Source organism: Anopheles coustani, chromosome 2, assembly GCF_943734705.1.
Source record: "Anopheles coustani chromosome 2, idAnoCousDA_361_x.2, whole genome shotgun sequence".
Taxonomy (NCBI): domain Eukaryota; kingdom Metazoa; phylum Arthropoda; class Insecta; order Diptera; family Culicidae; genus Anopheles; species Anopheles coustani.
The window spans coordinates 71837259-71864145 of NC_071289.1; the positions used below are offsets into that span (position 1 = coordinate 71837259).

Sequence of the window (26887 nt, forward strand, 5' to 3'; positions counted from 1 at the left end):
ACGATGTACCGCACCTCACTGTTCGCCCGGCTGCCCACCTGCTGGCGGGTCACCGTCGACGAGAACCGGCTGTTGAACTGGCTCTGGGAGCGCTCCTCGGACTCGCGCGACCGGCGCGACTCGTTCAGCAAGATGTTCTTGATCTGGTCGGCCGACTTGCCCTTGATCGCCTTCTTCAGCTGCGGCGACAGCTCCTCACCCGACTTGAGGTCGCCGTAGAACTGGGTGCGCTTCTGCAGTGCCATCCTGGTGCGTCGTTCGTCCGCGTTGTCCTGGGCTCTCCGTGCGGCTACCTTGCGCTCGTAACGTTCGATCACACTGTCCGCGGGTACGTGCTTCTTGAGCCTAGCTGCGTCGGCAGTCGCGGTCAAACTGAGCACCGAGCGCTTTATGTCGAACCGGTAGTCGGGCAGGTACCGTTCCGCCGTCGCGACCGCCTGCTCCGTCAGCCGCACCACCTCGCCGTCGGTGTACGGGCGGAAGTGGAAGTAGCCGGTGTGATAGCGGTTCAGGCCGCGCTCCTCCGAGTACGGCAGATAAGGGCACCGGGGATCGGGCAGCGGCGGCTCGCCGGGGCCACTCGCACTCCTCGCGTCGAGAAAGTCGATCATGGGCTGGTAGTAGTGCATCGCGTGCCCGTAGTTGCCCTGGTACACATGGGTGGGGATGAGCCTCTCGCGCCGTTCGCACCGGTTGTCCAACGCCATCAGTGGTGCCATCTCCGCTCAACCCTCACCAGATCTGCTCGAGCGAGACGGCCGATTTTTCCGATGGCCTCACACACACACACACCCTCGAATGGTCGCCTTTTTCGCCTCTCAGCGCGAGGATTCTTTGCGCGTAATTAGGTTGCTCGTTTTGTCCGTACGCTTTATTACTCCCAAGACGGTGACTTTGGTCTTTTCAGTTAGCTCTTCTCTTTCTATTTCTCTCTTTCTCTTTCTCTCTCTCTCTCTCTCTGTCTTCTCCTCGTCCAACAGAACACTCGATGTTTGTGGGGGGAAAACCACCCGCGGCTACACGGCACGGACAACGGGTAAAGAAACCGGGATCGAGAAAGCCACGATAAGCATCATCGCGCAGCGTGACGAAAGCGACGAAAACAACATTGATAGCGTTCGGAAATAGAACAGCACGATCGGGTGAAAGGAGTATTTTTAGCGGACGATGATAAAGGACAATGCAATGCAGCGCTGGTTGATGATTAGGATGGCGTGCGATTCACGCACCGGATCGTGCCATTAATGCGTACCAAACTGTTTGCGATATTTGTTCTTGTGTTGTTTGCGGATCGGTTGAAAACTGGTCAACCTAGTGATATCATCGGCTCATTACCATTACGGCGGGGTACTTGTTTTATTGCGTACACGTTTTGCTCGTGCCGACAAAATGGCCATTATCGCGAGGATTGTTTTGCTCGGTTGCAAAATTACCAAGAAAGCAATGTCAGTAGGACAATGTACGGTCCTGTCTAAAATTAAAATTGAATTAATCCATCAAGTATTTTTGTCAATTACTCAGCAGAAAAATCTAGATCAAAAGTATATTTAACTACGGAAAGTCTTTTTTCGTGATGTTTTCACGAGCGTCTACCGAAGGAAACAAATCGATTTCAAAGCAATAAATGCTTTGGTGCTGACTCTTCTAAAATTATCATCGGTCAACGGTTTTTGTGTTATTTAAACCAAAAAAATGAGTATAAGCCATAGATATAGGCTTTGACTCAAGAAAATACTTCAGTATTTTGTGGCATAGTTCTCAAATGTATTAGAAAACTAATTGCTATATAATAAAGAAAATTTTGAAGAGAATTTTTTTCAGTCAAGATCAAAATGATTTAAAGTATAAATGTTTATAAAATCTGTTGCTGTAAGCAGTTTGGGCCAGAAAACATCAAAACCTGTGTTAAATGCAGTGCTATAAACTTTAAAACAACCTGAGGAACAAACACTCCTTTTTTTAAATTTGTTATATGCTGAATTACTATCAACATTGCCATTAAAATATCAACATTCCCAATAATAAAATATTTAATTCATCATCACTACTTTTAAAATATTAATGAAAAGTCTTATTGTTTCCCTCTATTCAGCTATGTTATTTTTTCCCAATCATCATGGTAATTTTTCTGATCCAATTATCAGAACTCTTTGAACTTCTTAATACCATTTGACTTTTGCTTTAAATGTCTACGAAAATAGAATCCACAATTTTCCGGCGTTTCGTGTTAAAAATATCAAACCGTTTGAACCTTCCATCCGTTCCAATTTATCATCAAACGTGTTAACGCTGGACGTATTCCTGTATTTCGTGACGCAAGCTGCCACCTTCGAGGGAACAAATTAACACCGATGTCGCAAAATTCGTTTGACACCTATCTCATAAAATAAAATCGTGTCCTCTTAACTCTGGTTTGCCTCATCGCTCTAGGCACGTTCAATCTATCCGTGTCTACAAAATGTGTCTTCGCACAAGATTTTCTGTTCGAGTAAAGTTTGATGATCGCATCCAGTTAATTGATCTCCATTAGTAAACGTCGGACGCATTAAAGGCACGGAACGGTGAATGTATTGCGAAGGAAGAGCGAAAAAATGGAAAAATCTTTCGCACGTTACACAGCACAAAGTGTTGAAAGTGGTTCGATAAATCACATTCACTTTACGGGACGTAATTCGACGGTGGGAAAAATTCTAGAGCAAATAGATCGAAAGCAAGATCACTGCCAGTTCACTGAGCTGCTCTTCACCTTGGCCGGTCATCGACTGATCGACAGAGCGACAAACATTGGGAAGGGCAACGCCGTTCGAAAGCAATCGATAAACAACTTTCGATTCGAGCGAAAGGGATCGATCGCAATCGTAAATGAGATAACGCCAAGTACCAGTGGCACTTGGCAAACCATTGCTTGCCGGTGACTATTTGTGCTTAGAATGTAGCAACGCGAGCAAGAGGGCGCGATAACGAGAGCTTAGAACCACCGGAAATGTGCTTTTCGCTGTTACGCCACTCGCGATCCCGCTCAAGTACGAGCGAAGAAAACGTGCACCCAGGGTTGAGATATTTTCGATGCAAACTCGTGCAGCTCGGTACATTCCCCATGATGATGGTGCGATGCTGCGGAAAAGGGAATGCAGGGTGGGATTCGACCAAAGGCGGTTGACTTTCACTGCTTGCGGTCAACAAACCGTACTATATTCGTTCTGAACGCGAGCGCGTTTGGAAATGTTTCGCTTCACGATTTCTTTTTGCGACACACAGAACATTTACAAAAATAGTTTATTAGTTTATATTAAAAAAGGTTGTGGAATAAATAAAGTAACCGTACTATAAACTAGATGAGCCTCAAATTGGTAAAATAGAAAGGAAAAATTTACCTAGATTTTTGCAATTGTTCCAAACGGTTAAAATTCAAACGAGTTAATTTTTTAATGTTTAAATATAGTGTTAAGGTTTTAATTGTCACGTATCAATTCAAGTTTAGTTTTGTAAACGTTTATCAATGAGAAAAATTCTCTACTTCTACCACGTCTTAAATTCCATGAACTATTTCTTAGTAAAACCAGAAGTTCATTTGAGATTATGCCATAAAAAGTTGTTTCAGAAAAACACCCGAACGTCGATTTTCAAATCAATCAAATGGTCACGCATCAAAGGAGGCGCCTGGTAGCTCTAAATCGATGGAGGCGCCTGGTAGCTCATAATCGATGGAGGCGCCTGGTCGTTTGTGCAAGCGTAAAAGTTATGTCGAGTATCATAGTCAATAATGCATGAAATATATCTCTCATACTCTCCCTTATGCTGTCCATCCCAATTTAGAGAATGTCAGTCAGTTCGACCCAGAAACCTTTTGTCCTAACGTTTTCGCGCTATTAAACGCCTGTCATTCCATATCTGCGGTTCATTAAAAGTACCAACAGATGCGAGCGATATTTAAACCGGGAATGGATGACAGCTGTTCTGTTTTAGGTTCGTGGTAGTGGTTGCCTAATTGGGTGCTTACTCACTACGCCGGCAACCGTTATTGTTTACGGTTCGTTTCCTAATTAACATTTAACCACGGATGGGTACTCACCGAATGGATTCGATCTCTTCGTCCTTCTCCAACAGGCGGCGCTCGGTGTCGTGACGGAACTGTCCGTACTCGGCCGAGAGGGCTTGGGCACGCTTCTCCTCAGCTTTGCGGCCCTGCCAGATGGAAGGAAAACAAGTGTGCGGTTAGTAAGGCTCTGAGGGTGACGTTCGCCGCTCGGCGATCGGGTACTCACGGCTTCGGCTTCCTTGTAGGCTGCGGTCAGCTCCTCACGCTCGTTCTCCAGACGACGCAGCTCGACTTCATACTCGTGAAGGCGGCGCGTCAGCTCGGTGACGGTGCTGCGCGACTCGTGCAGGTCGTTCTGCAGCTTGTTGTTGTCGCGTCCGAGCTGGCTGTTCTGCTCGCGGGTCTTGTCCAACTCCTGCGACAGGCGCTGGAAGTCGGTGGTCTTCTGGCGCAGGTCGCGCTGCGACTGGTCGTACAGGGCGATCGTCTCCTCCAGGCGGGTCTTGATCTCGATGTTGGTACGCTCCAGTACCTCGATGCGCTTGGTGTACTCGCGGATGCCGTTGTTGGCGCGCTCCAGGTCGATGATCAGCACCTCGATCTCGCTCTGCATCCGGCTCTTCTCCTTCTCCAGCTTGCTCAGGCGGGCCTGGAGCGACTCGATGTGCTCCTCCGACTCGGTGATGCGCACGGTGTACTTGCGGCGGATCTCCTCCACCTCCTCGACGCGGGCCATGCACTCCGCCTCATACTTGGACTTGAACGTGCCGGCCTCACCGTTCGCCTTGACCAGCTGACGCTCCAGGTCCAGGCGGGCCTCGGACTCCTCCTCCAGCTGCAGCCGGATCGACTCCAGCTCCGTCTCGACCTGGTGCAGGCTGGACTCGAGCATCGAGCGGCGGCGGTCATCCTCCTCCAGGCGGCGTCTCGCCTCGTCGAGCTGCAAGTTCAGCTGCGTCTTCGAGTACGAGATGCTCTCGACGCTCAGCTTCAGGTCCTGGACGCTCTTCACCAGATCGATGTTCTCCTGCGACAGGCGCGTCTTGTGCGAGCTAATGTCCACGATCGTACGGTTCAGCTCCTCGATGCGGATGTTCAGCTCGGTCACCTGCACCTCCAGCTTCTCGATCGTCTTGATGCTGATCTGTTTGTCCTTCGAGACGCTCTCGACCTGGGACAGCAGCTCGTAGATTTCTGCCTGCAGCTTCGACTTCTCCTTCTCGATTCTGTGGCGATGGTGACAAGATGGAGGAGGTATTAACTCGGTGCGATTGGCATATCAACCACGGCACGCATAGTTCGCGTGGAACAGGACTCTAAATTATTCCCTCCCGTAAGGGAAAGGTGCGAAAAAACAACAGGTGATCCAAAGACGGAAAGGAATGCCGTTAAGCCACCTTACGGCCCAATAAGTGTGCGTGTGTGTGTGCGGAGTGCTTGTGGAACGTTGCGCTTGCTCTCGACATTTTGGGGCCGCCGGACTTAAGCAACACACACTGTTCGCGAGCGCTTAAAATAGATCGCCAGCCCCGAAACCTGTCACCGGCTTTCGGTGTCTGACCGGGACGTACGGTTCCCTCGGCTCGGCCAGCTCGCTCTGTTTACATACCGACGGAATGATTGCGCCGATTCACCACCATCATCATCATCATCATCATCAACATCGTCATCGGCATTCGTTTCACAAGTTACGTGGCACAAGTTTGGCCGCGCAGGAGCTGAGACAACTGAATGAGCAAACCCATATGGACAACTTTAATACCGCGCGCTGGCGGTAGTTGGCAGTTATGTGATCTCGCACCACCGAGAGTTGGCGCGCCGGCCCCTAAACGGGTTGCAACGGGTCCGCGTGACGTGCGCAAACCGTTCGGGAGGAAAAGCTAAACTCCGATGAAAAATAGCAAAAGATCGTCGGCGTGCGGGGAACGGGGGACACGCGGAAGGCGGGTGATGAATCGTCCGCCTTAATCATCACCGGCAAAGTGGCCACTCGAGTGGTGGGCGAGTCGAAGTGGGCGTTTGTCGAAGTGTAGATTCCCGCTCGTCGGGAAAGGAAAACCCGAGCGTTTCAAAAGTGTGAGATGAGAACGGTGGAAAAATCCGCATCACACTGCCAACATATTGGATGGCGTAAGGGGGGCAACCATTTAACTTCCCATCCTGCATTGGATCACCTGAGTCTTTTCTTTATGTCATGCATTTTGGAATGTTTTGGGAACAATTTAAAATTGCCATAATTAAAACAATCATTAAAGGCCCCTCTTTTACCTCTGTCTCGACTTGGTCAAAGTCTCGATCTGTTCGTTGAAATCGTTGACGATTTCCTGATGCTTGCGCTTCAGGATGTGAGCGGTCTCCTCCGACTCCAGGTGCACATCCTCCAGCAGCTTGCGCAGCTTAGCTAGCTCGGCATCCCGCTTGCGGTTGATCTCCAGCTGTAATTGGTTACGAAGTTAGAGAATCAGTGGAGCGGAGTCTTGGAAGTTTCGACATGTTTTATTGATAGTTACCTGACCCTCAGCACCACCTTCGGCTTCCTCGAGGCGCTCCGACAGCTGGATCACCTGCACGCTGAGATCGGCCTTCTCACGTTCAATCTAAAACATGAGAAAACAAAGTTTGAGATTTTTCATGATAAATAAGAACAAGTTAATTAAAAAGTATCATCTAGTAGATGAAAAAATGGAAATGGATAATGGGTTCGTACGGTTTCTTGAAGATAGAAGTGCTCAAGAAGAAACAAGAATCACATTCTTAAATATCTTCCTCTCAACAATGAACGCAGACTGGAAAGAACTCAGATTTCTAAATATTAGTGTTTTTGAGTCTCATGAAAACTAAAATAAATTCCACTTTTCCGAGTTTCGGTGCATCTTTCGATAGTGAGGTAAACTATTTCATGGCCCTCCAAAACATTTCTTGTTTGTTTTCAAACAGTCGAATGCAGTAACATCAAGCAGTACATTCCTAACGAGCGCTCCGAATCGGCTCCCCTGTGTGTGTGTTTTCCAGGCCATTCCGTTTGGCATAAATTATTGCAACCGTAACAGCGAAACGCTGCAAACGCGCCGCTCATAAAATCGTACATGCGTGAATGGTTTTTGCAAAAATTTTGCCTCATAAAACCAGTCAGCAACGAGCAAAAATAAAAGGCATGCCAAAGCACCTCCGTGCACCAGCTTCCGAAACCGGTGAGGGAACGTAACCGTGTCAGGTAAGTTGCGCCAATCGTCCGAAGGAGGTGCTCTATTTTTAGCAAACGTAGAGACCGGCCATAGGTGTTCGGGATAGATGGGTGTACATTGATGCAGGAATTTCGAGCGCAGTAAGGCCACGGCATCCTTCGTGATGGAATATGGAAGGAGGGGGAAACTCTCAAGCACGCACCAGCGAAGGGGGAGGTGCGGAAATGAAATGACCGTTTGGAACGGTGGCGAAAGCAAAAGGTAAAAATGTTGAAACGGTCCGGTGGTGGTTGTTTCCGTCATCAAATTAAAATTTATGCCAGACGATTGCAATTTCTCTAAACGTTGTGGGGGATGTGAAGATGTGTTTTGATCTATATAGGTGCCGTTTAGTCATCGGTCATAAAAAAAAACTCCCAAGAAGTAGAGATACGATCTTCCGTTTGTTGGTTTGACGATAATTTTATTACCAACCAACAAACGACAGGCAAGGCCTGATTCATAAAATCGCGTACGACCCGACGATTCGCCCGAGCTCGCACTTCGGACCAAACACTTTCTTCGCAGTTGATGGCACACGCGCCACCGTCAAATAGTTGCCCTCTGCGGAATGCGCAAAGAGGGGATGCGAAATGTCTCGAATCCGAGATGCACCGGCCTACAGATGCGCAGATTGCAATCGGTTCAAGCAGTTGCGGCGCCCTTTGAAACATACGCCACTAAGGACTACGCAAACGCACTTCTGAGGTGGGTTTCTGAGGCGAGTGTTCGAACAATTGGATTCGAGATTCAAGTTCCCGCTCCAAGTTCACTAAGCATAGCGACATCAGACTCTTCGTGAAAGGCAAGTTTACCCCCTCAGTTTCGCCGTTTTGGGGGAAAATGCAAAACACTAACACACACACATACACACATACACCCATGTATCGTGCCACGGACGGACACAGATATGACGACGTGGTACGCACCTTGCACGAAAACGGTTTCTAAAAACCACCTTCTCCGTACGATCGCCGGAGCGATAACTATTTTTAGAGCTCGCCGAGCAAAAACGGCTCGCAATGGATGCGATACCGAACCAACATTTGCAACCCATTTCCCCCCCCCCCCGAACCCGCCCGGGAAGCGGCACAAGAATCCTCCCGACGACGACGATCCAACGGAACCTCCCGCTGAACGAGGAACGGCTGAAGATGTGGAACGGCTCTGGGATGATGTAATTGACTTCACTTCACGCGAAGGAACACTCTTTCGGGAGGATTTAACTTTAAACCTAGGGCCTGCCAATCACTGCCGCCGGCCGCAAAAGACGAAATACGGCCTGCCAAGGTTAGTGCCACTGTGTGTTTTGCACGCGAGGTTCGAGGCGGGCGGAGGTGACGGGCCGGTGCGGGACTTCAAATGAGCAGCTCGCGAGTGACAGGCAGGGGCGGGCAGATGTCACGACGAGGCGTAAAACTTTGCACTCGTGGTCCCGTTCGGTCACACACCGATGCCGGAAGTGCGGCCTATGACGTGTGGAAAGAAAAGAGGAACCGATCGCCTAAATGGACGTAAGTGATCGTCGGGCATCGATCGGATGTGAGAGGCTTATTTTTAAAATGTGACCTAAAACTTTTAGTACTCCGGTAAAATTATTGGTTCACGGATATTGGAGGAGTATCATACAGTAATTTAGGTTGCTTATTTGAACCAACTTACTTTGGTCTATAGAACTCAATTAAATATGAACTTCATGAGCCTGATGACTTGCTTGTTCTAAAACTACAAAAGACACTTTTACTTACCCTCTGGCGAAGACCACGCTCCGACTCCAGATCCTCCTGCAGGAGACGGATTTTGTCCTGAAAACAGATGAGACCGTAGAGATCTTAGAGGGCTGAGCAGAGGTGCGCAAATGTGGATTGATTTAGGTTCCCGTTACGCATGGTGCAAGTTTGAACCGAGTCACACTACCAACAATCACTGAACGCCGGATTAAGCACTTGTGTTCCAAAGCATTCCAATGTTTTCCCGTTGCCTCACCACTCCAATGGTTTACACTACCTTTCCCTTCCAAGCACTGTTTCTTCTCTATCTTTTGCATCACAACCAACTTCGATGACATTTTGCATAAGGGTTCAGGCCTTTAGTTCTTGACATGCACTAGATTTCAGAATAGTTGGTAACACTGTTTCGCAGAAGTGAATCATTTTGCACCAAAAATACACTTACGGGCACACCATTCTCTCGCACAACTGGATGGATGACACGTTGGTTATTTGGCGTTGGTTAGCTTGCAATAGGTAGCTAAGTTAACGAGGTATAGCAACTATTCCTTTTTTTTCTTTTTCTTTTCCATTCCAACTTTCAATCACACTTTTCCACTTTGAAAACCCTTGGCGGATGCATTCATTTCATCGGCAATATCGGCAGAAATAGAGCGGCAGGCAGGTATGAGACAGCGGGATAGCGATAGCTTTTCACACTTTGCACTAAGTTTATTTTTTTCGAGAATCTTCCGAGCGGAGGTTCACTCAGAGGTTGTTACTTTGTTCGCTTCGATAGAACACACTTGAGTAAGGATTTCGAACGGGTGGTTGTGTTTAGTGGAAAAGAGGCTTGTGGTTGAGTGTGCTTAGTGGTAGCTTAGTGGCTGATATGCGGCTAGTGTAGGCGTGTAAGTATTGAGTGGTTACCTGCGGTATGTGGCAGATGTATAGCGTTATGTAGCTGGAGCCATTATGAAAGCCTACAAATCTAGTACTCATAGAGAAGGATTGTGGCACATAGTTGATCGTAGCAAAGCAGGTGCTATAATTTTATGGTAAACTAAATGACTTTGCCTACTAGATTGGAGCTCACAAGAGTTACGTAATACTGTGTGCAAAATTGAAGGGACAATGTTTCTTTTGTTTTTTCGTGGGTAAGTTTTTCTCCAGAATTGCATGTCAACCGAAATGGTTTCAGTCACAAGTGTAGAGTAGTGTGGTATGTTTCTGTGGCGTTTCCGTTCCGTAGCCCAGTGCGGCTCGTTCGTAGTGTGACTCGACTCCGCTTGCACCGCAACCACCAGTTCCAGTTCCAGCAGCCGGGCCCGGAAAACTCACCTCCAGTCGGGACAGGGCGCTCAGGTCAGCACTGTACTCGATGCTGACATCGGCGGTACCACCTCCGGTCGAGCGGTAGGTGTACTTGGACGTTTTGGTGGTCACGGCGGACGACGACATTTTGCTCTCCTCTGCTACCTTCGGGCACACACACGGAAAACACACTGATCGCGCGGAACTTCAGCGGGCTGACGCGTACTCGGCAGTCACCCGGTTTTTGAGTCTCTGTGGGAGGGAAGGAAAATCTCGAATGGGTTCACCCTCGGCGCGCACTCAAATACACACGCGCGCACACACGCACACACACTCACGCACTCGGATCGGATCGGAGAAGAATTTCGGCGAGCGAAAACGGGTCGGTCAGGCCGGGCAAGTCAGGCTTCAGGATCAAAATCCACTCTGAACACCGAATGAACCGACTGTTAGGAGCACACTAAGGTGCGGTGCGTTTCATAAATGCCGGAGCAAGGTTGCTGATCTACTAACCGCGGCCGCTCGGTTCGGGCACGAGCACACACGCTCTCACCGGTGGATCCGTCCAAGCGTCCGTGTGTGTGTGTGTGTGTGTGTTTGCAGGAAGACTCGCTGGCCAGGCGGCAAGGAGAATCGCCTTGGGGAGCAGTGCGTTTGCGCAGAGGATCGCAAGATCGCGCTCATCGCGGTTCCTCCTGCGGGAGCAAACTTGTGGAATGTGTGAACGCACCAACTCCAACACTCGCCCTGGTAGTGGTGGGTTAGTACCGTGCGGTCGATGGTGCAACCCGTCGGATCCCGGCAACCACCGGCGCGAAGGAAGACCCGGGTGAAGAACGGTGGTTTGGAAAAATGTGTCGGATCTTCGGAGCGTCCCAAAGTCGTCCGTGCTCGGCGCACACCACGAACCGTGTTGCGCACGCATCGAACCGTTCCGTTCGCGTTAGTCAGGTGTGTTAAAATTAGCGCGGACACGGATTGTTTTATTGTTTTATAAATACTCACGGTTTACTCATATTTTTCATTTTATCTGTTTTTCTCTTTTTTTATTGGTAGAAAAAACCTCCCATGTCTACGGCTCCCAACGATTGGGGGCAGCAAAGCCGTCCCTTGAGATGGCGGATGGCGTCATTCGGTGGGAAGGAATTCGGGCATCGATTCCCCTTTCTAAAAAAGCACGTTTTCTTTTCCCATGTGCTTTAAAAGGCTGCCAGGATCCTGTTTGCTCTGGCGGTGGATTTTACTACCCTAATACTATCCACTTGGGTGGTGGTAGTGTCCCTTTTTAGTGTACAAATGTTACGAGCTTCAGCGAAAACCGCGCTACAAATGGCGGAAGAGCGCACTTTACCCAAAACCGCCGTCGGTCGGCACTGACCAGTGGAAATATTCGGAAAATTGTTCGTAACCCAAAGTCCAACATGGCGGTATTTTTCCCACTGTTGCATCGCTCGGTTGTGCGTGTGTTGGTTGGTTGTTGGCCACTTCAAGCGCGGCTCCATTGGTGTGCGCTGCAGGGCAAAGCGCCCCCGTAAGTAGGACAACAATAATATTTGAACCATTGATGAATTGAATCATGCGGATGCTTTCCTGTTGATGTTGGCACTACCGGACGTCTCAAGTACATCCCTGGTGTACACACACACGCACACACATACACGGGTTGTTTATCGCCCATATACTCGACGGTGACTGAGAAACGCTTCAGTTCAGTGACTAATGAGCTGGTTTATTAAATGTGCAGAATCAGCAGTGCTCTCTCTATCTCTCTCTTGCTCTATGCATGAATAATTAGGGTTTCCGAGGTTCGTAGGAGAGCTTTCACACTTTGTTGGTGGACCCAGGTCTGCTTCACGCTGCTAAATTTAGTTATTGAAAGTCATCAATAGAATAATTTGGGAAACATGTTTGTTTAAAATATTTTCAATTTTATTGATTACAATTACAACTAAAAGAAACGTATTATTTCACACCACATTAACGTTCCTTCCCTGTTTAAAGATCAATTCTCAGATCAATTTAAGTTATTCGCTATTTGAATTCTCTGAATCTTTCAAAAAATCTAGAGTAAGCTTTCACTTCATCGACCTTTTCTCAAATAGCTGATATGTGTTTACTTCTTCTGAGGTGAAAAATGTAGAAAGCAATTAGCGCATATTCGGAAAGCGATATGCAAAAATCTTGGGTCCTTTTGATGAACTGTACTGGAAAAGAAAATAAAACGTTACAACTATTTGACACACTGACTTGATATTTATTATATCTAGATAAATATGAAATAATTCCAACTCAGATTTTTACATTTTTTTTAATACATTGGAACCCTTAAAATAGGAATACATTAATTTTAAAAGGATCATAAACATTCACCCTTGCTCAATAAATCTCAACATTAAAATGAAAAATTTACCCAGAAGAATCATAAACCGTTGGTGTTACAAAAATATTGAAGATGCATAAAATGGAGGAGGAATATGAAACAAGTCATATAAATCTCAGGTGAGTAACAAATATGAATGAATTGCGTCGAGGGTTTCATAGCCTGAACTGGAAACCATCAGATAAACAAAGAGCGATTATTTCTTTTTGCTTTGTCGAAATGCATACTTTTTAAGTAAAGAAACATGGATAATCTGCTTCCGTAAAGGATCCTAAATTTGGTCCGAAATGAAAGCTTGAAAAAGCTTGAAAAAGAAAATCAAAAATCAAGAACAGTCTTAGCATGTATCAAAAGAACAATCGACTGCTTTTCCGTCTACGTTGCAAAGATCTTTTTGCTTAGTTGTTTCGTAGGAAGCAAACAAAAAGATGTTCAATTCCCCCCACTCTCCGTAACAGGATTTTATGTAAGCCCCTCGATTAACCCAGCGTGTAAAATTATGATGTGAAAATCGTACAAACACTCCACGGGAAATCTGCCCAAACACAAGACTATTTTTAACCGTTCCGTGCCGCTTCCACCGCAAAACAAAACACCACTCCTCCCTCCGGGATGGAATGTTCGATGGACTTCTCTGTTTTGCTTCATTTTCCGTCGCTCACACGCGAAAACCACTGACGGCTCAGCTCCAAAAACTGTTCTCTGGTGGCGACCAGTTGGAAATGTAGTGAAACTAAGGGTTTGGGGCGATGGAGGATAACTACCTGGAATCGATGAAACTTTTACTACCCTGTTGCACTGTTTATTGCACGTTGAGGTATCCGAGAGGGTGGGGTTGTTGTCGAACGGTGACGATTGGCTGAAGATAATCCATGGGTTCTGTAGCTCGTGTATGTTTGCATTAAAAGTTCGCCATCCACGCAGATGTTGAAGATCCCGCTCCGAATCGGTAAATCAGTCGGTTACTTTCCGGCGGTCACACGTTTCGATTTGGTGGACAAAAAAGAAAGGCCAGCACACATATGCGTGTGCTGAAACGGACAGAACATCACACCATTCGGTACCGTCGGCATCGTGCACGCTTCACGCCACGATGGCAAGTATGGTGCACGAGAGTGTCCGGATCATCATCGGCGTCGTCATCGTCATCGCCAGACGGGTGGACCCGAAATGTGCCGCATACGCAGCGCCTGGCGTTCGCGTTTTATATTTTTAGCCATTTTTCACGTTGTGATATCGGTCCGCACCAACAACCAGGACCCACCCAGGGGTTTCACCCAGGTCCCGTTGGCAACCACTCCCACTCCCTCCCATCTGGAGGGGGTAGGGGGAAGGTGAATCCGGCTTTCTCCACTCCCACCGCTCCGGCCGCCTGCCACGGAATGGGGGCAGCATCGTCAAAGCGAAACTGTTCCAGCCTACTCGAATTTTGCGATGGATCTTCCTCGGCCGCAACGGTGTAAGTATTCGATGGCACAGAAGGGGGGGGGGGGGGGGTCACCCGGAGGGGTGCGATGCAGTTGATGATGCCGGTGGTGCGCGGTAAAGGTGATCGCTAGCAAAACGCGAGCGCCCGACTCCTACCCCGTTGGGGTGGGAAGAAAACGGGAGTTGATTCTTTCGCGCTCGTTGGCATACTTGCTTCGGATTCTAAATATATTCTATAATTTTCCATCCAAACCGATATTCGGACCGGTGCCGCACGAAACCGTGTACCGAACGGGTATGGGTATTTCTTGGTTGATTTCTTTTTTTTTTGTTCGTTGTTTCTTTTATAGTTGCGATCAGCCCGCAAACGCGGGCCGTTGCGAAATGGGATGAAATATTCAAACGCACACCTTGCGGTGGACTTGTTTTTCTTCCTCGATTTGTGTTTGCTTTCCGCGTGGGGTTTTCCTTCTCGAGGGGTTTCGCACTATTTTCTCCTTGCGATGAGAGGGATCTTCCGTTTCGCTCACTTGCGGCAAAAGGGCTGCAAATTGATTCGGCGCTAGGTTTTACAGAGACGGTTGGAGTATCTTGTTGAATTGACAGTAAATTGAAGGGAAAATATATCTTCCATTGCGCCCGAGGGGTTTGGGAAAACGATTAATAGCACCTTTAAGTGTTGCAGAACGAGAAACTCGTAGGATGTTAAGCCAGGTTGCTTTTCCTTGCAACAGTTAATTTGTAGATGTACAATAAGAACATATCCAGGAGTTAAGTACATTTAAAAAAGGTGTATGATTGTACATTTAAGACAAATCAGAACAAGAAAACTTCATAAGGTCATAGAAGCCTATCAATAAGAAGATCGAAAATAGTATTTTACATATTTATCATGCGAAGAAAAACATTTAAAAGATTACAATTTATGTTATGATAATACGTTAATGCCACCGAGCATAATTCAGCAAACATTAAATCGCATACAGAATCTGTCATCCGAAAATATCCAAATAAATAAAGTTCTTCCAAAAAAAATCCCCCGCGCGGTAAAGTGACACACCGATTCTCGCTGTCTTGCATAATGATAAACGATGAGCGTAAATAAATTAAGACATACGACGATCGTTCCATGAGTCATCGGGTTGAATGAAAGGTGCGAACGGTTAAAGGGACATCACAAGACGAAATGGAAGCATCTAACATCAGCATGGATCGGACGGGGTTTTGTGCTCGAAATTTTGTAAGTAGTCCGCGATCATGTTGCTCCATGTGCCACCGGGCGGGTGTGTGTGTGTGTGTATGTGTGTTTGTCGGCCTGGTTTGTGTGCTGTATGCCGTAGGAGCGCCATCGGGACTATGCGCAAAATGCCAATGCTAAATTTAGTTCGCATGCGTGGGATGCTTCACCGATGCTCATCTCTGTGCTGAATTTTTCTGGCTCCAACTTTTGCATCGTTGGCCGAATGATCGCGGTGCATTGGGAGCAAACCGCAACTCTAACCATAATTAAAAATTAGCTTCCGAAAACTGTTCAACGGTTCCTACGACCATGATTTTTTCGCGCATAAATATGACAGATGGATAGAGAGGGAGTCCGAAAAGTCTAAATCGGATGATAAATTGTCTGGAACAAATACAGCGTTTTACATCTCACCTAGCAACCGCGGCAGTGTATGCAGAACATCAAGAATGATAGCCTACTGTAGAGTATTTGATGTTGAATCGCAAAACCCATAAGTGGCAACACAAACGGGTTAGTAGAAAAATCATCACTTTCTAGGATCTACCAGAATGAAAGTTGTCTCATGGATGTTTGAAGTAGAGACGACCAGTTGAAAGGTACAGGATAAGGTAGGCTATGATCGCTTTTTCGCATCAGAAAACGAGCGCAAATCACAACAATCCTCACAAAAGTATGTTTTCGATCGGAAAGCGATTTTCCCCTACTTTTACCTGCACCCCTCGACTGGTCGTGCCTACTTCGAACATCCACGCGACAACTTTCATTCTGGTAGATCCTAGAAAGTGATGGATATTCTACTTACCGGTTTGTGTTGCCACTTGTGGGTTTTGCTATTCTACATCAAATACTCTGCAGTAGGCTATCATTCTTGATGTTCTACATACACTGCCCCGGTTGCTAGGTGAACTGTAAAACGCTGTAAGTAATTTCTTCGTTGCTATAAAATTTTGAATAAACCATTAATGTTCCGTAAATGCAGCTAGACACATAGACACAGACATTATTAAGGCCCATAATGTATGTTTTGCATTTAAATCGCAGACTTTTTTCAAAGATAAGGTCTTGTTTCGATTATGCTTTATTTGTGTACTAATTGATTTCACCATACCCTGAATAACAATGATATAAGGGAAAAAGAAAACACTAGTTATTTATACAAAAAATTTAATAAAGCCAACCTCGATGAAATCATAAAATACTTTGCTCAAATTAATCAAAATTGATAGCGATGAAAATACAACAAAGGGGCCATCAATTCTGCAGCTATAAGAATCTCCATTATCTTGTCACAATATATTTTCAATAGAAAATGCTCAATAAAAAGAAATACTACAACAAAAACTTTCATTTTAGTAGATGCCGGTTAAAAATACTGGGACGGTGTTGTACAAAATTGACGTTATACATGTGAAAGTGAAGGATTAATTCTGTCCCAAACAATCAAAATCGATTGATGGAACACGATAGATAAATTTAGTTATTCTAAACAACAACTAAATATCTTTGCTCTAACCAAGAAGTTTCAAATTACAATCACAAACAATTGTTGAGCACTTGAAGTAAACCGAAGTTTGTGCCACAGTACCCTGCGAAGTCGTCCATATCGATCGCCCACAGCATCGCCCCGCCAAGGTTGTAGGCGTTGATGAAGCGGCACTTCTCCGCAAAGCTTTCCTGATCATCGTAACCGATCCATTGGTTGCCGAAGAATCCGTAAGGAATCCGTTGTACCGGCTCCCAAACCCGTGTCCAGCCTGTACCGGGCAGGAAATCACCACACACTTCAAGGTACGCCAGATAGCCGGGATTTTGCGTGTACGGGCCTTCATAGCCCGGTCCGATGGCAGGAGCTCGGAGCGAGTTCTGCGCCGCGTTGGCCAGCGTGAAGCTGCGTCCGTACGTCGGAACGCCGAGCATCAGCTTGGCAGCCGGTGCGCCCTGGCTGATCCAGTAGTTGACACTGTGGTTCACGTTCAGTGTTCGCTGGAAGTCATTCTGGTCCGACGGTCCGGCATACAACGGCGCATTGTGGCCAGTCCAGTCGTTCCAGGCCCCGTTGAAGTCGTACGCCATCAGGTTAATAAAGTCCGAGTAGAACGCAACGCCCGGAATGTCGTACGCGCTGGCGGCAATGTATTCGCTAGCACCTACCGCCGCACTCAACAACAACCCGTGGCCGTGCAGCTCCCGAGCCAGCTCGGCCAGCATGAGCACAAAGTTCGCCTTATCGTAGAACACGTTATCTCCCTCGTGCGAACCGGGATATTCCCAGTCAATGTCTGCGCCGTCGAATCGATGCAGTTGGCAGAACTCACGCACGTTCCGGGCGAACGTCGTCCGCAGGGTTGGGCTGGCGGCAATCGTAGAGAACAGAGCCGAATCGACGGATGCTCCACCGATCGATGCCAGCGTCTTCAGGCTCGGGTTGATGTTTCGCAGCTCGTTGAACCGCCGGATGTTGCCCAAGCCATCGTCCAGGTCCAACCATGGATCAAGTACAGTCACCCTTCCGGTGTCATCGACGCCGAAAAACGAGTACAGTAGATGCGTACAGAGATGCGGATTGATGTACTCCACCTGGAATTCAGCCCGACCTGGACGCCAGGCCGACCAGGAGGCGTAGTAACACACGATGGACTCTGCGGGGAAGTGAAAGCGGATTAGGCATCTTCAAGTGTTTATAACCCCCCAAAAAAAGACGTACTTGCCGAAATTCGATGTGCTACAAACACTAGTAGGATAAGAATTAGAATTCCACGAAACGCCATACTTTGAAACAGCAAACCAAGAACACTACTCCTTCAAACAAACTTTTTAGGAAACATACAACGACACGTTTTTCGCAAACAACACCGACAGGGGGTTGATGAAGGCCTTTCTCTGCGCTATCAATCAGACGACTAAACAACGGCACTATAAAAGCTCCGTTATATACCATCGTAACACCTTCAAATAAACTGGATTGCGATAATCGGCGTTAAAATTAGCCCCCTACTTATCGTATGCGACGCAATCGGATCAATTTAGATTAACCCAACCATCCACGCCACGTGCTGCTCTATGTGAGGTGAGTTTTAATCTAATTTCTCACAAAAGAGTGATAGAATGAGAGGGGAAAACGATGGTACTACATGGTGATAGAATGTTTAGGAAGTTTCAGACATCAATAAATGAGAAAGAATCATAATCACTAACGTAAACATGTTGTAAATTCCACCAGCGGACCAAAAGTAGGAACTTCTCCTTACGAATAGTAAGGATACGAAACAAACATCTAGATCAGGGATGTCAAACAAGCGGCGCGCAAGAACATTGGGTGCGGCTCGCGACCCCTTTGAAACAATACATCGAAAGTTTGGATCCTTGAGTATTGGCTTTCCTTTGAATATCAAAATATTTAATGTAAATCGTATCACGAACTGCGAATTGCAAGAGAACTGAACGAATGTCAATTTAAACAATTTCAATAAGAAAGAGATATGCAACTTTGATCCACATCACGCCGACATATAGCGGTTGACAACAGCAAAGGTGGCACACAGATTTTTTTAGACAAGTGGATAAATAGTGTTTATACAAAACAAACGTGATGAACTACAAGACCATTCCAAATAAAATAACAGATGCGGAGCAATAAGTTAGCTATAGTAATTATACACCTTTACTTTTGTAAAATCTTTACCAACATACACAATAGTGTTGAACTGCAACATATGTGTAAATAAACTTGATTTGAATTCGTTGAAATTTGGAAAACGATTGAGCAACAAACCCTCTCTTTTACTCAAAATTTGTTTATTTTTATGGGATGTAATATATGTAATATGAAAAAATTATTATTATTATTATTGATTATTATTATTATTATTATTATTATTTGAGTTTGACATCACTGATCTAGATCAGCTTAGACGAATTTATCACATAATTGACGTGAACGAAATTTACTCATTTGACTTACAGCATATTACATGATTTAACAAAAATAAACTTTTTGTATCCGCTTTAAATGCACCTAAAAATACGTCAACAATAAAGCTTCCTTAAGGGAAATGGAGTAAAAACTAACTGAAACATATTCATTAGTTAGTAAAAACAATGATCTTTTATCATAGCCTTTAAAATAGCAAATAATTGCACACACTTTCTTCTACGAAATTGCTCACTGACAGAACCTTTCCGGCAAATATAATCATTCCGTGCGCTGCCTGATCGAACACATGGAGTGTTGAGAAATAAATTTCCTGCTGGGTCGCGAAGGTGAGGTTTGTTTGCAGTGTGATAGCAACAACATTTTTCGGGAAAAGAAATATATTTTCAGCTGCCCCCATCGTGTTCGGTGAGCGCGGGAAACATCCACCGTATAAAAGATCTGACCTGCATAGTAGGAAAGAAGAGAACCTTCTGGTTTCGAAACGCAGGTTTTTAATGTGCGAACACCTTCTCGCACGACCACCTGGCGACCGGAGCGCATTATTTTTCCCTGCTGGGATTGCGGATGGAGTGGATGGTTAGGAAATTTTCTATTCGCTACCAGCTATGTTTACAGGACTATTTTAGAACTTATGGAAAAAATTAAACATACTGGTGGAACGTTTTGAATAATATTGTTTAGTGTATGTGCATATAATGATCAATATCGTATTTTATTTAAATTAAAAGTTTTAGTAATCTGTTTTAAGTTTTACAAACTAGGCACAGTGCTTTATTTGGTACAGTTTGCCTTTCATAAGCGGTGATACCCTACGGGCTGAGCATAAGTCTACTTCCTGCACAAGTAAGGAGTACTTATCCTAATTTTAATCTCTTCTATCTATCTTTGAGTTATAATACACGACACAGTAATTAGGACGTATAGTAATTCATAACCCTAGGTGGACATTTTAACTCTTATGTACGTCTTCCTTTTTATGCTTCATAAGAACATAAGATTGCAGCTATTTTCTGTACACATATTTTACCGAGCAACTGTGTATAACAGATTCGTACTTCGGTTGTGAAATATGTCCCTGTAATATTCTGAAATCCTGAGAAATATTGAAATATTTCATGAAATATTCAGCATGCGTGAGCAGTGACTATGAAATATATCAGACTCAAATTTCCGTTAAGGACATTTGTCTTCTTTTCAAAAAACGATGGTCAAACTATTATTTTGTCCACTTTTTTATTATTAAAGAAAATTTAGATTTGCATAAAAATGTATGCAAACGATAGTTAAGCAGATAAATTATGACACAATTAATCATTCTATTTTGAATGCATAACAATTTTTTCAAAAAGAGTGGAATAAAATGTTATGATCTCGTTTTAATCTTTTCTTGCAGGAAGATACAGTTCTTGCAGTTAACAACTAACAAAGCAAACCAGTGCATGAAATCTCACCATCGTAATTAACAAGCATATTTGGTCCATCTGTGGTGTAAAAGCGTTTAGAAGTGCATCGACTCTCGAATACATCGAAACGTGACGGTCCCATCGACTAGAACTTCACTCACAGCGAAAAGAAAAAAATGATCATCTCCGTGATCTCGAGTCGTGCCTCCGAAGAATGAACCGCGCACGATCAATTTCAGTTTCATTCCGATCGTTGCGTGATGTGCACGCACTTTCAGATGATTTTCGTGCCTCGTGATCGCCGTTCAGTGCCAAAGTCAGTGTGTGTTTTTTAAGGTAACTGGTGAAAAGTGTTTTTGGTGCTGGTGGTAATTAGTTCACCTTTATCGTGATTCATTCGTGCGTTACTGTGAGATGATGGTGTGACATTGTAGTAGACATAAAAAATGAAGTTTAGGTTTATTTCATGTTTAGTGAAAGTGGGCAGCCATGTTTGTGTCGAACTTTTCGTTCGAGAACGAGAAGCAGAGAAGAGGAGCGTGCAAAGTGAACTAAGACTTGAACAACAACGAACCGTAAAAAGAGAACAACTATTGTTCGAACGTTGTGTGGAAAACTTATCCCGAAACAACCTCCCGGCAGCGCTGTTTTGTTAATGTGACCGCATGTTTTATGTGATAAATTCCTCTTCTCTGCCGTCGACGACCGGTGGATGATAAAAATAAATTCGCCGTCTCGAGTCAGACCACTGAAACACACCAGCATACACACACACACACAGTTGGCACACGGGAATTCTTGGTACGTCCCATTCCTAATTCCCTAGGATTTCCCTACGGAAAATCCCATCCGCATCAGCGAGTCGCATCCAAGACGGAGCGCAGATCTTCCTCGACACCTTTCGCTAGCATAGCAAAAAGATTCGATGCGCTGCACCGTGCGTAAGGGAAAGGGCACCGGAAAATCGACTGGTAATACCTTCAGCTGTGTTCAGCTTCGTTGCAGCGAACGGGTGGACAGAATTAGATCATCGTTTTCCGTGTTTTGAGTGCGTTCCGAAGGAAACGAATTTCTAAGTCGCGGTTTCGCGGTACGCACAATCGAATGCTGTCGATCCCACAGGTGGGACCGATCGGTCTGGTGGTCTAGGAGATCAGACACAGTCCGGTGGGACAGTGCTCGGGTGCACTCGGCAGTACGGTGTCCATCCACGCACATCGAACCTCGTCGGGAACCGCACGGGAATGGCGATTAAATAATTATGCAAAACTGTAAACAGTGCACGCGCTGGGCGAAACGGACAGTTTGTGAAATGGTTGTGCGTTTTGTTTGTGCTTCACAAGACAGGACGGTCCGACGGAGACGACCGAGCATCGTCGAGGTCGTGTTTCTATTTTGAGCATTGTTTCACAACACAACTAATCGAATCGGTCTTGTAAATCACGCGAACATTCGTCTGCATAAATAAACAAATCGCCTATCGATACGCGGGTAGCAGAGCTTAGTTTATGCTTACTTTCTTCAGTTAGTTTATGCTTATAGTTAAACAGTTATTCTTTGAAAAATAATTAAAAATGTTGTTCTCTCAACATAAAACAAAAACATCCTCCTTAATCTCCTGTTTCTTAACATTTGCATAAAGTTATGTTCCAGAGTGCATGCACTCTAAAAACAATTCTTTCCCTCGGCTTTCCTGCCAACAAGGAAGAAATATGCTTTTTCCCGCTGCCCCTTCCCCCCGCTCCCAACTCTACTGCTTCCTTGCATGTGCATCCTTCCTTCAAATCCCGTATCCAATGGTCTCTGCTACTGAGTAGTATGAACTTATCCTTGTCGACACAAGGATTTGCCATGCCGACTTGTGCTAGCGTTCTGACATGTAGGATTTTCTTAACACACGAACCGAGATTAGGCCGGATTGAGGGACGGTAGTGAGGGGATGGGGGCTGCTCGAGCGTGGGATGTTCTTCCGGATTAGGCAGAATGTGCAAATGAGGGCAAACTAAATATTGGATGATGGAGTTTGCACTTTTTGACTCGGTGTGGGAAAGGGTGTCAAGTTGAGTTTTTTTGGTCGAAAAGGAATAAGCCATTTCTTACGTTTTAAGCAGATTATAGCAACCTTATTCTTTGGTGGTAGGTTCTGATACCTATTCGGATCGTTTACGATTTACTTTCTCTAGCTATAGTTGTCATGATTAGTTCAACACCTAAAGTCATGACATTAAACAATCATTCAAAAACTAGTAGATCATTGCACCTTGAACATGATTTTTGTGACTGAAATTTCAAACCTTGTTGATTACAGAATGTTTTACACACATTTTATTTAGCTCACACAGAAACAGAACACGGCGAAATGTCAAAGTGAGCAGAAAACATTTGTTACATTCAGCGGTGCACTCAAAATAGCAGAACATGCAGCCGCTACCCGAAAGCCAAAATATCGGAAAATGTGGGTCAGTTTCCCCACCGGTAGAAGTGTATCTGCCACTGGCAGAAGCCCCGATGCGCCAGCAGTGTGGTGCGTCACCGGCACGTCTACCGTCAGTTTTCCGTCTTTCCCGTCCATTCTCACCCCAGCTACAACTGTGGTGGAAAAGGAAAATGTCGTCAAGCATCGCTCGTCGGACATGGGTGTGCCGATGGGTCAGTCGACCACCGTCCGTGGAAGACTCGGACTCGCGGACGCAAGATTTTGGCATGCGTGTGTTCTCGGCGTTGGCGATTGCGGAAGAAAAGTGACCCAGATCCATCAGCTCGAGCGATTGTGAGTGGAACACCGTTGCATCATATGATCTTCTTTCAAACACACTTTACTTTTATCCACTTTTCAGTTTATTACTTAATCCGCGGTGGGTAATCGGGAAAGTATCTTCAAATCTTTTGACATGATTAGTTTTTGTCTAATGCAAGCTACACAATCTGGGATAAAAAATAAAAAGTTTACTATCATTTATTGTACTTCAAAACTTTGATAGAATTAACCTAATATTTTGAATGATGCAGTTAAAAACAAATCAAGAATCCCAACAAAACTCCTTTATGATGTTCTTCTTGATGTAGTGGTCAAACATGTTCAAACTCAAATTAAAATAATATTTGAGAATTTCAATTATATTTTAACAAATTTTTCGCGTATCATCTCATCACAAAATTTATTAAAATGCACCTTTTTGCATCTTCCTATGATAAACTCTGTCCGTACAGTTTTTTTTTTCAGAAAACAATAAAAGCCGTCCATATTTTGGAAAATATTGGTTTTCAGAGGACATTTCTTAGCTTGCAAAAATTGAAAAATGCAACAAATATCAAATGAAAATTAAAATCGTAGAGTTAGTTATTTGCAAAAGAATAATTTTGAATTCTTCTAAACTCAATTGTAGTTTATTGAGTTTAGAAGAGTTCAAAATTAGTGTTTAAACAGCAATTTCTCTGTAAAACTCACTTGCCCTTTGGAGCACCACTTGCCATTTGCTACTCAGAACAGCAATTATCTGTAGTGCCGGCGGTAGCGCATTAGCGAGTGAGTTCGGGAAAATAGGCCACAGGAAAACAAGTTTATTTTCACTCCCTTGGAAAATCAGCCTAGTCAATTTTTCCTCCGTTTTGCGTTTACCCTGCGGGAGGTGGTGGAGTCGCACAATAGAGCTAGTAGTTTGGTGTCGCTGCCGGTTATTTATTTGTTTATCCAACGGCCGGGCGAAAATAGAATTTTGGAGATGAAGCTGGCCAATAAAGTGCAGTGAAATGTGTATGTAAACAAGCGGACTGCAAACGGGCTACAGGGGTGGGAAAATCGGCAGCTTCCACAGCTTCCAGAGCATTCGGTCGGCGAATCAACGCAGGATCGTTTCAGGCTTCCCGCATCGAAAGTGGAAGACCAATTGGATGAGGTGAACCAAAACCAAAAGAAAAAGGATCGGAAAAAACAACTCAATCATCCATGATGTTGCGCTGGAAGGCCGCGCGGTCCAAACGCAACCCCGGAAGCAAATATGGGAATTATTTATGCTTTGCGTTATGCACCGGGCGCTTCCAGTGGGAGGGAAATATGACAGCAGTAGGATGAGTGATTTATTGGCATCAATAACGATTTGCCGCGCGTTTTTTAAATGACGACCATCGAGTCGCTTTCCCGGCACTCTTATGATTTATGCACATTGCGGCACTCCCGAACTTCCGGTACCAGTCTCCTCGCCGCCCTGGCCAGGATCAAACCATTATGCGTTCGGAATCGGTTGGACGTGGGAGTATCGTCGTCATCATCATCGCCCTCAGCAGCAAATCTGGCCTGGCCAAATGGGGTTTCCTGCCACTGTTCTGTTTATAGCCACCGTCCGAATTCAGCCACGGACGCACGGTGTTGATCTGTGTCAGATTTTACAACGCATCAAGCTGTCGATTCGAGCCGGCGGAAGATTGCACTCGAGCACACTTCACCGGAAGCGGACGATTATCCCGAGCCAACTAGCGACGGAAGAGTGAAAATAAACCATCGAGCATCGGGGTGGGTGCATGTTGCTAACCGCCAATACAACCCCGCAACACCGCGTTTGGGTGGACTCGATCGAAGTTTTGATTTATGGTTGGGGAGATCGGTGAAAAAATGTGTAATAATGCTACTGGGAGCTCTGTTTTTCCTGTGCAATCAATTACAGTGGCAATTGTTCGGCAAACGATTAAATGCAACAGTCAAGTGTTAGTTGTTTTTTCATTCGATGTAATTAAAATTTATTACAATCGATGTAATTTCTTTGAGAAAGTGGATTGGAACAATTATATAATTGGAGTGGAATCATTTTGTACTATTTATAAATTAAAATGCATAATAACGATCGAAATGCCACATACTTTTAATGTTTTGTTATCATCGCATAACCTTAAAATGCATATCTTTTTGTATAAAAATGCAAGTAGAAGTATATTCAATGGACGCAACATTCTGAATTACTTCATCCTAGTGTAGATTGAAATATATTAGAATTCAACGGAATCTCTTCATCGACTCTTACCTCTTTAACATTTATTGTGCAAGGTATCGGTTTCTTGGTGACACTAAACAGTTCATGTCACAAAACGTAAGCATGAAGAAACGATAGCGCATTCCGAATGGAGCAAAACAGAACAATACGAATGTCCAATTAACAAGTCGATGCCATCGCTTCCTCACACGTGATGATAAAAATAGTTTTTCCGACTGTCCTTGAAAGTTTCCTGACGCGCGCACCGGGTGCGTGCCCAGTACGGCATAAAGTACGTTCTGCTGAGACGTTAAGAACCCGACCCTTGGAAAGATTCTTCGGCGCAAACCGCCATTGCACGCACCGCGCATCGTGCATTCCTCCAAAAAGCGCATCCGCTCCGCGGGCATCCGACGCGAGCGCCCAGCATGATTTCCACGCTTCGGTGGCGCTGTCACCGGCTAATCTGACACTTTAATTGTTATTTATTTAACAGCCGACGATCCGCGCTCGAGCGGAGAGACGAATTTCCGTCGCGTGAAGCGAATACAATCCCGCATCGAAAGTGAAACGCTAAATATAAGCGCCCGTTTGGTGCCGACCGGCTCTTCCGGTTGGCGGTCGGCGCAGACGGGAAATTCTTTCAGCATTCGGGATGGGACCATCCGTAATCCGACGTCGCGCAGAACGAAGCGTATCGGTTTCAGATTTCACCGATCAGCTTGGCTTGGCTGCGAAGAGGGCTTCCTTGCGATCGTTTCACATTCTTTGTCTCCAGAATGTCTTGCTTCCGTACGCCATTTCTTTTCAAACAAATAAATAACGAAAGAAACTTATTTTTCCGCGTTGAATTAAATGGAAAACGAATGCTTTCCATTTTAAAGCCACTCATTGTCATTCAATTTCAAACAAGGTTGTCATTATAACCATTATTGTTCGATTAGCATTTGACAAGCACCTTGGTTAACAAAAATAGTAGAATTTCGGTTTCAAATCGAATTTCATTTATTCCATTTTAATATGATTATCACATTTTTGGAAACAATGATTGTGTAATTGAGATTCAAGTACATGATTACTACATGTGAAGATCTGATCTAATGGCAGTATAAGTCTATTTATGTGGCATTAAATTTAATAAACGATATTAAAAAATAATAAAAAATAGTCAGGACTGTTAAACTAGAAACATTTAAACTTATATACTCTACGCATGTCTTGCAGTCTAAATGTCTCATATGTATCCCAT

The 26887-nt window shown here is 45.1% G+C and overlaps 2 protein-coding genes across 2 annotated transcripts in view; both read right to left on the reverse strand.

The window, feature by feature from the left end:
- Positions 1–11353, reverse strand: part of LOC131266931 (paramyosin, long form) — a 16185-nt gene extending 4832 nt beyond the window's left edge. Inside the window, exons 1-7 of the mRNA XM_058269628.1 lie at positions 11292–11353; positions 10314–10538; positions 9012–9068; positions 6550–6636; positions 6308–6474; positions 4266–5265; positions 4073–4185 (exon numbers count right to left, since the gene is read on the reverse strand). Of these exons, the coding sequence (XP_058125611.1) occupies positions 4073–4185; positions 4266–5265; positions 6308–6474; positions 6550–6636; positions 9012–9068; positions 10314–10433 (1544 nt within the window). The 5' untranslated portion in view covers positions 10434–10538; positions 11292–11353. The remainder of the gene's footprint in view (positions 1–4072; positions 4186–4265; positions 5266–6307; positions 6475–6549; positions 6637–9011; positions 9069–10313; positions 10539–11291) is intronic.
- Positions 11354–16870: 5517 nt separating this feature from the next.
- LOC131264951 (chitinase-3-like protein 1) lies at positions 16871–18105 on the reverse strand. Its single transcript, XM_058267213.1, has 2 exons — positions 18042–18105; positions 16871–17976 (listed from the first exon to the last, which is right to left on the reverse strand). Exons 1-2 carry the CDS (start codon positions 18103–18105, stop codon positions 16871–16873), a joined length of 1170 nt encoding a protein of 389 aa, XP_058123196.1.
- Positions 18106–26887: the final 8782 nt, after the last annotated feature.

Excerpts from the sequence above, each read along its gene's own strand:
- LOC131264951 (XM_058267213.1), bottom strand. The coding sequence starts at position 18,105 with ATGGCGTTTCGTGGAATTCTAATTCTTATCCTACTAGTGTTTGTAGCA. Across the intron at positions 17,977-18,041 it reads AGCACATCGAATTTCGGCAA|AGTCCATCGTGTGTTACTAC; the intron begins GTACGTCTTTTT and ends ACTTCCCCGCAG.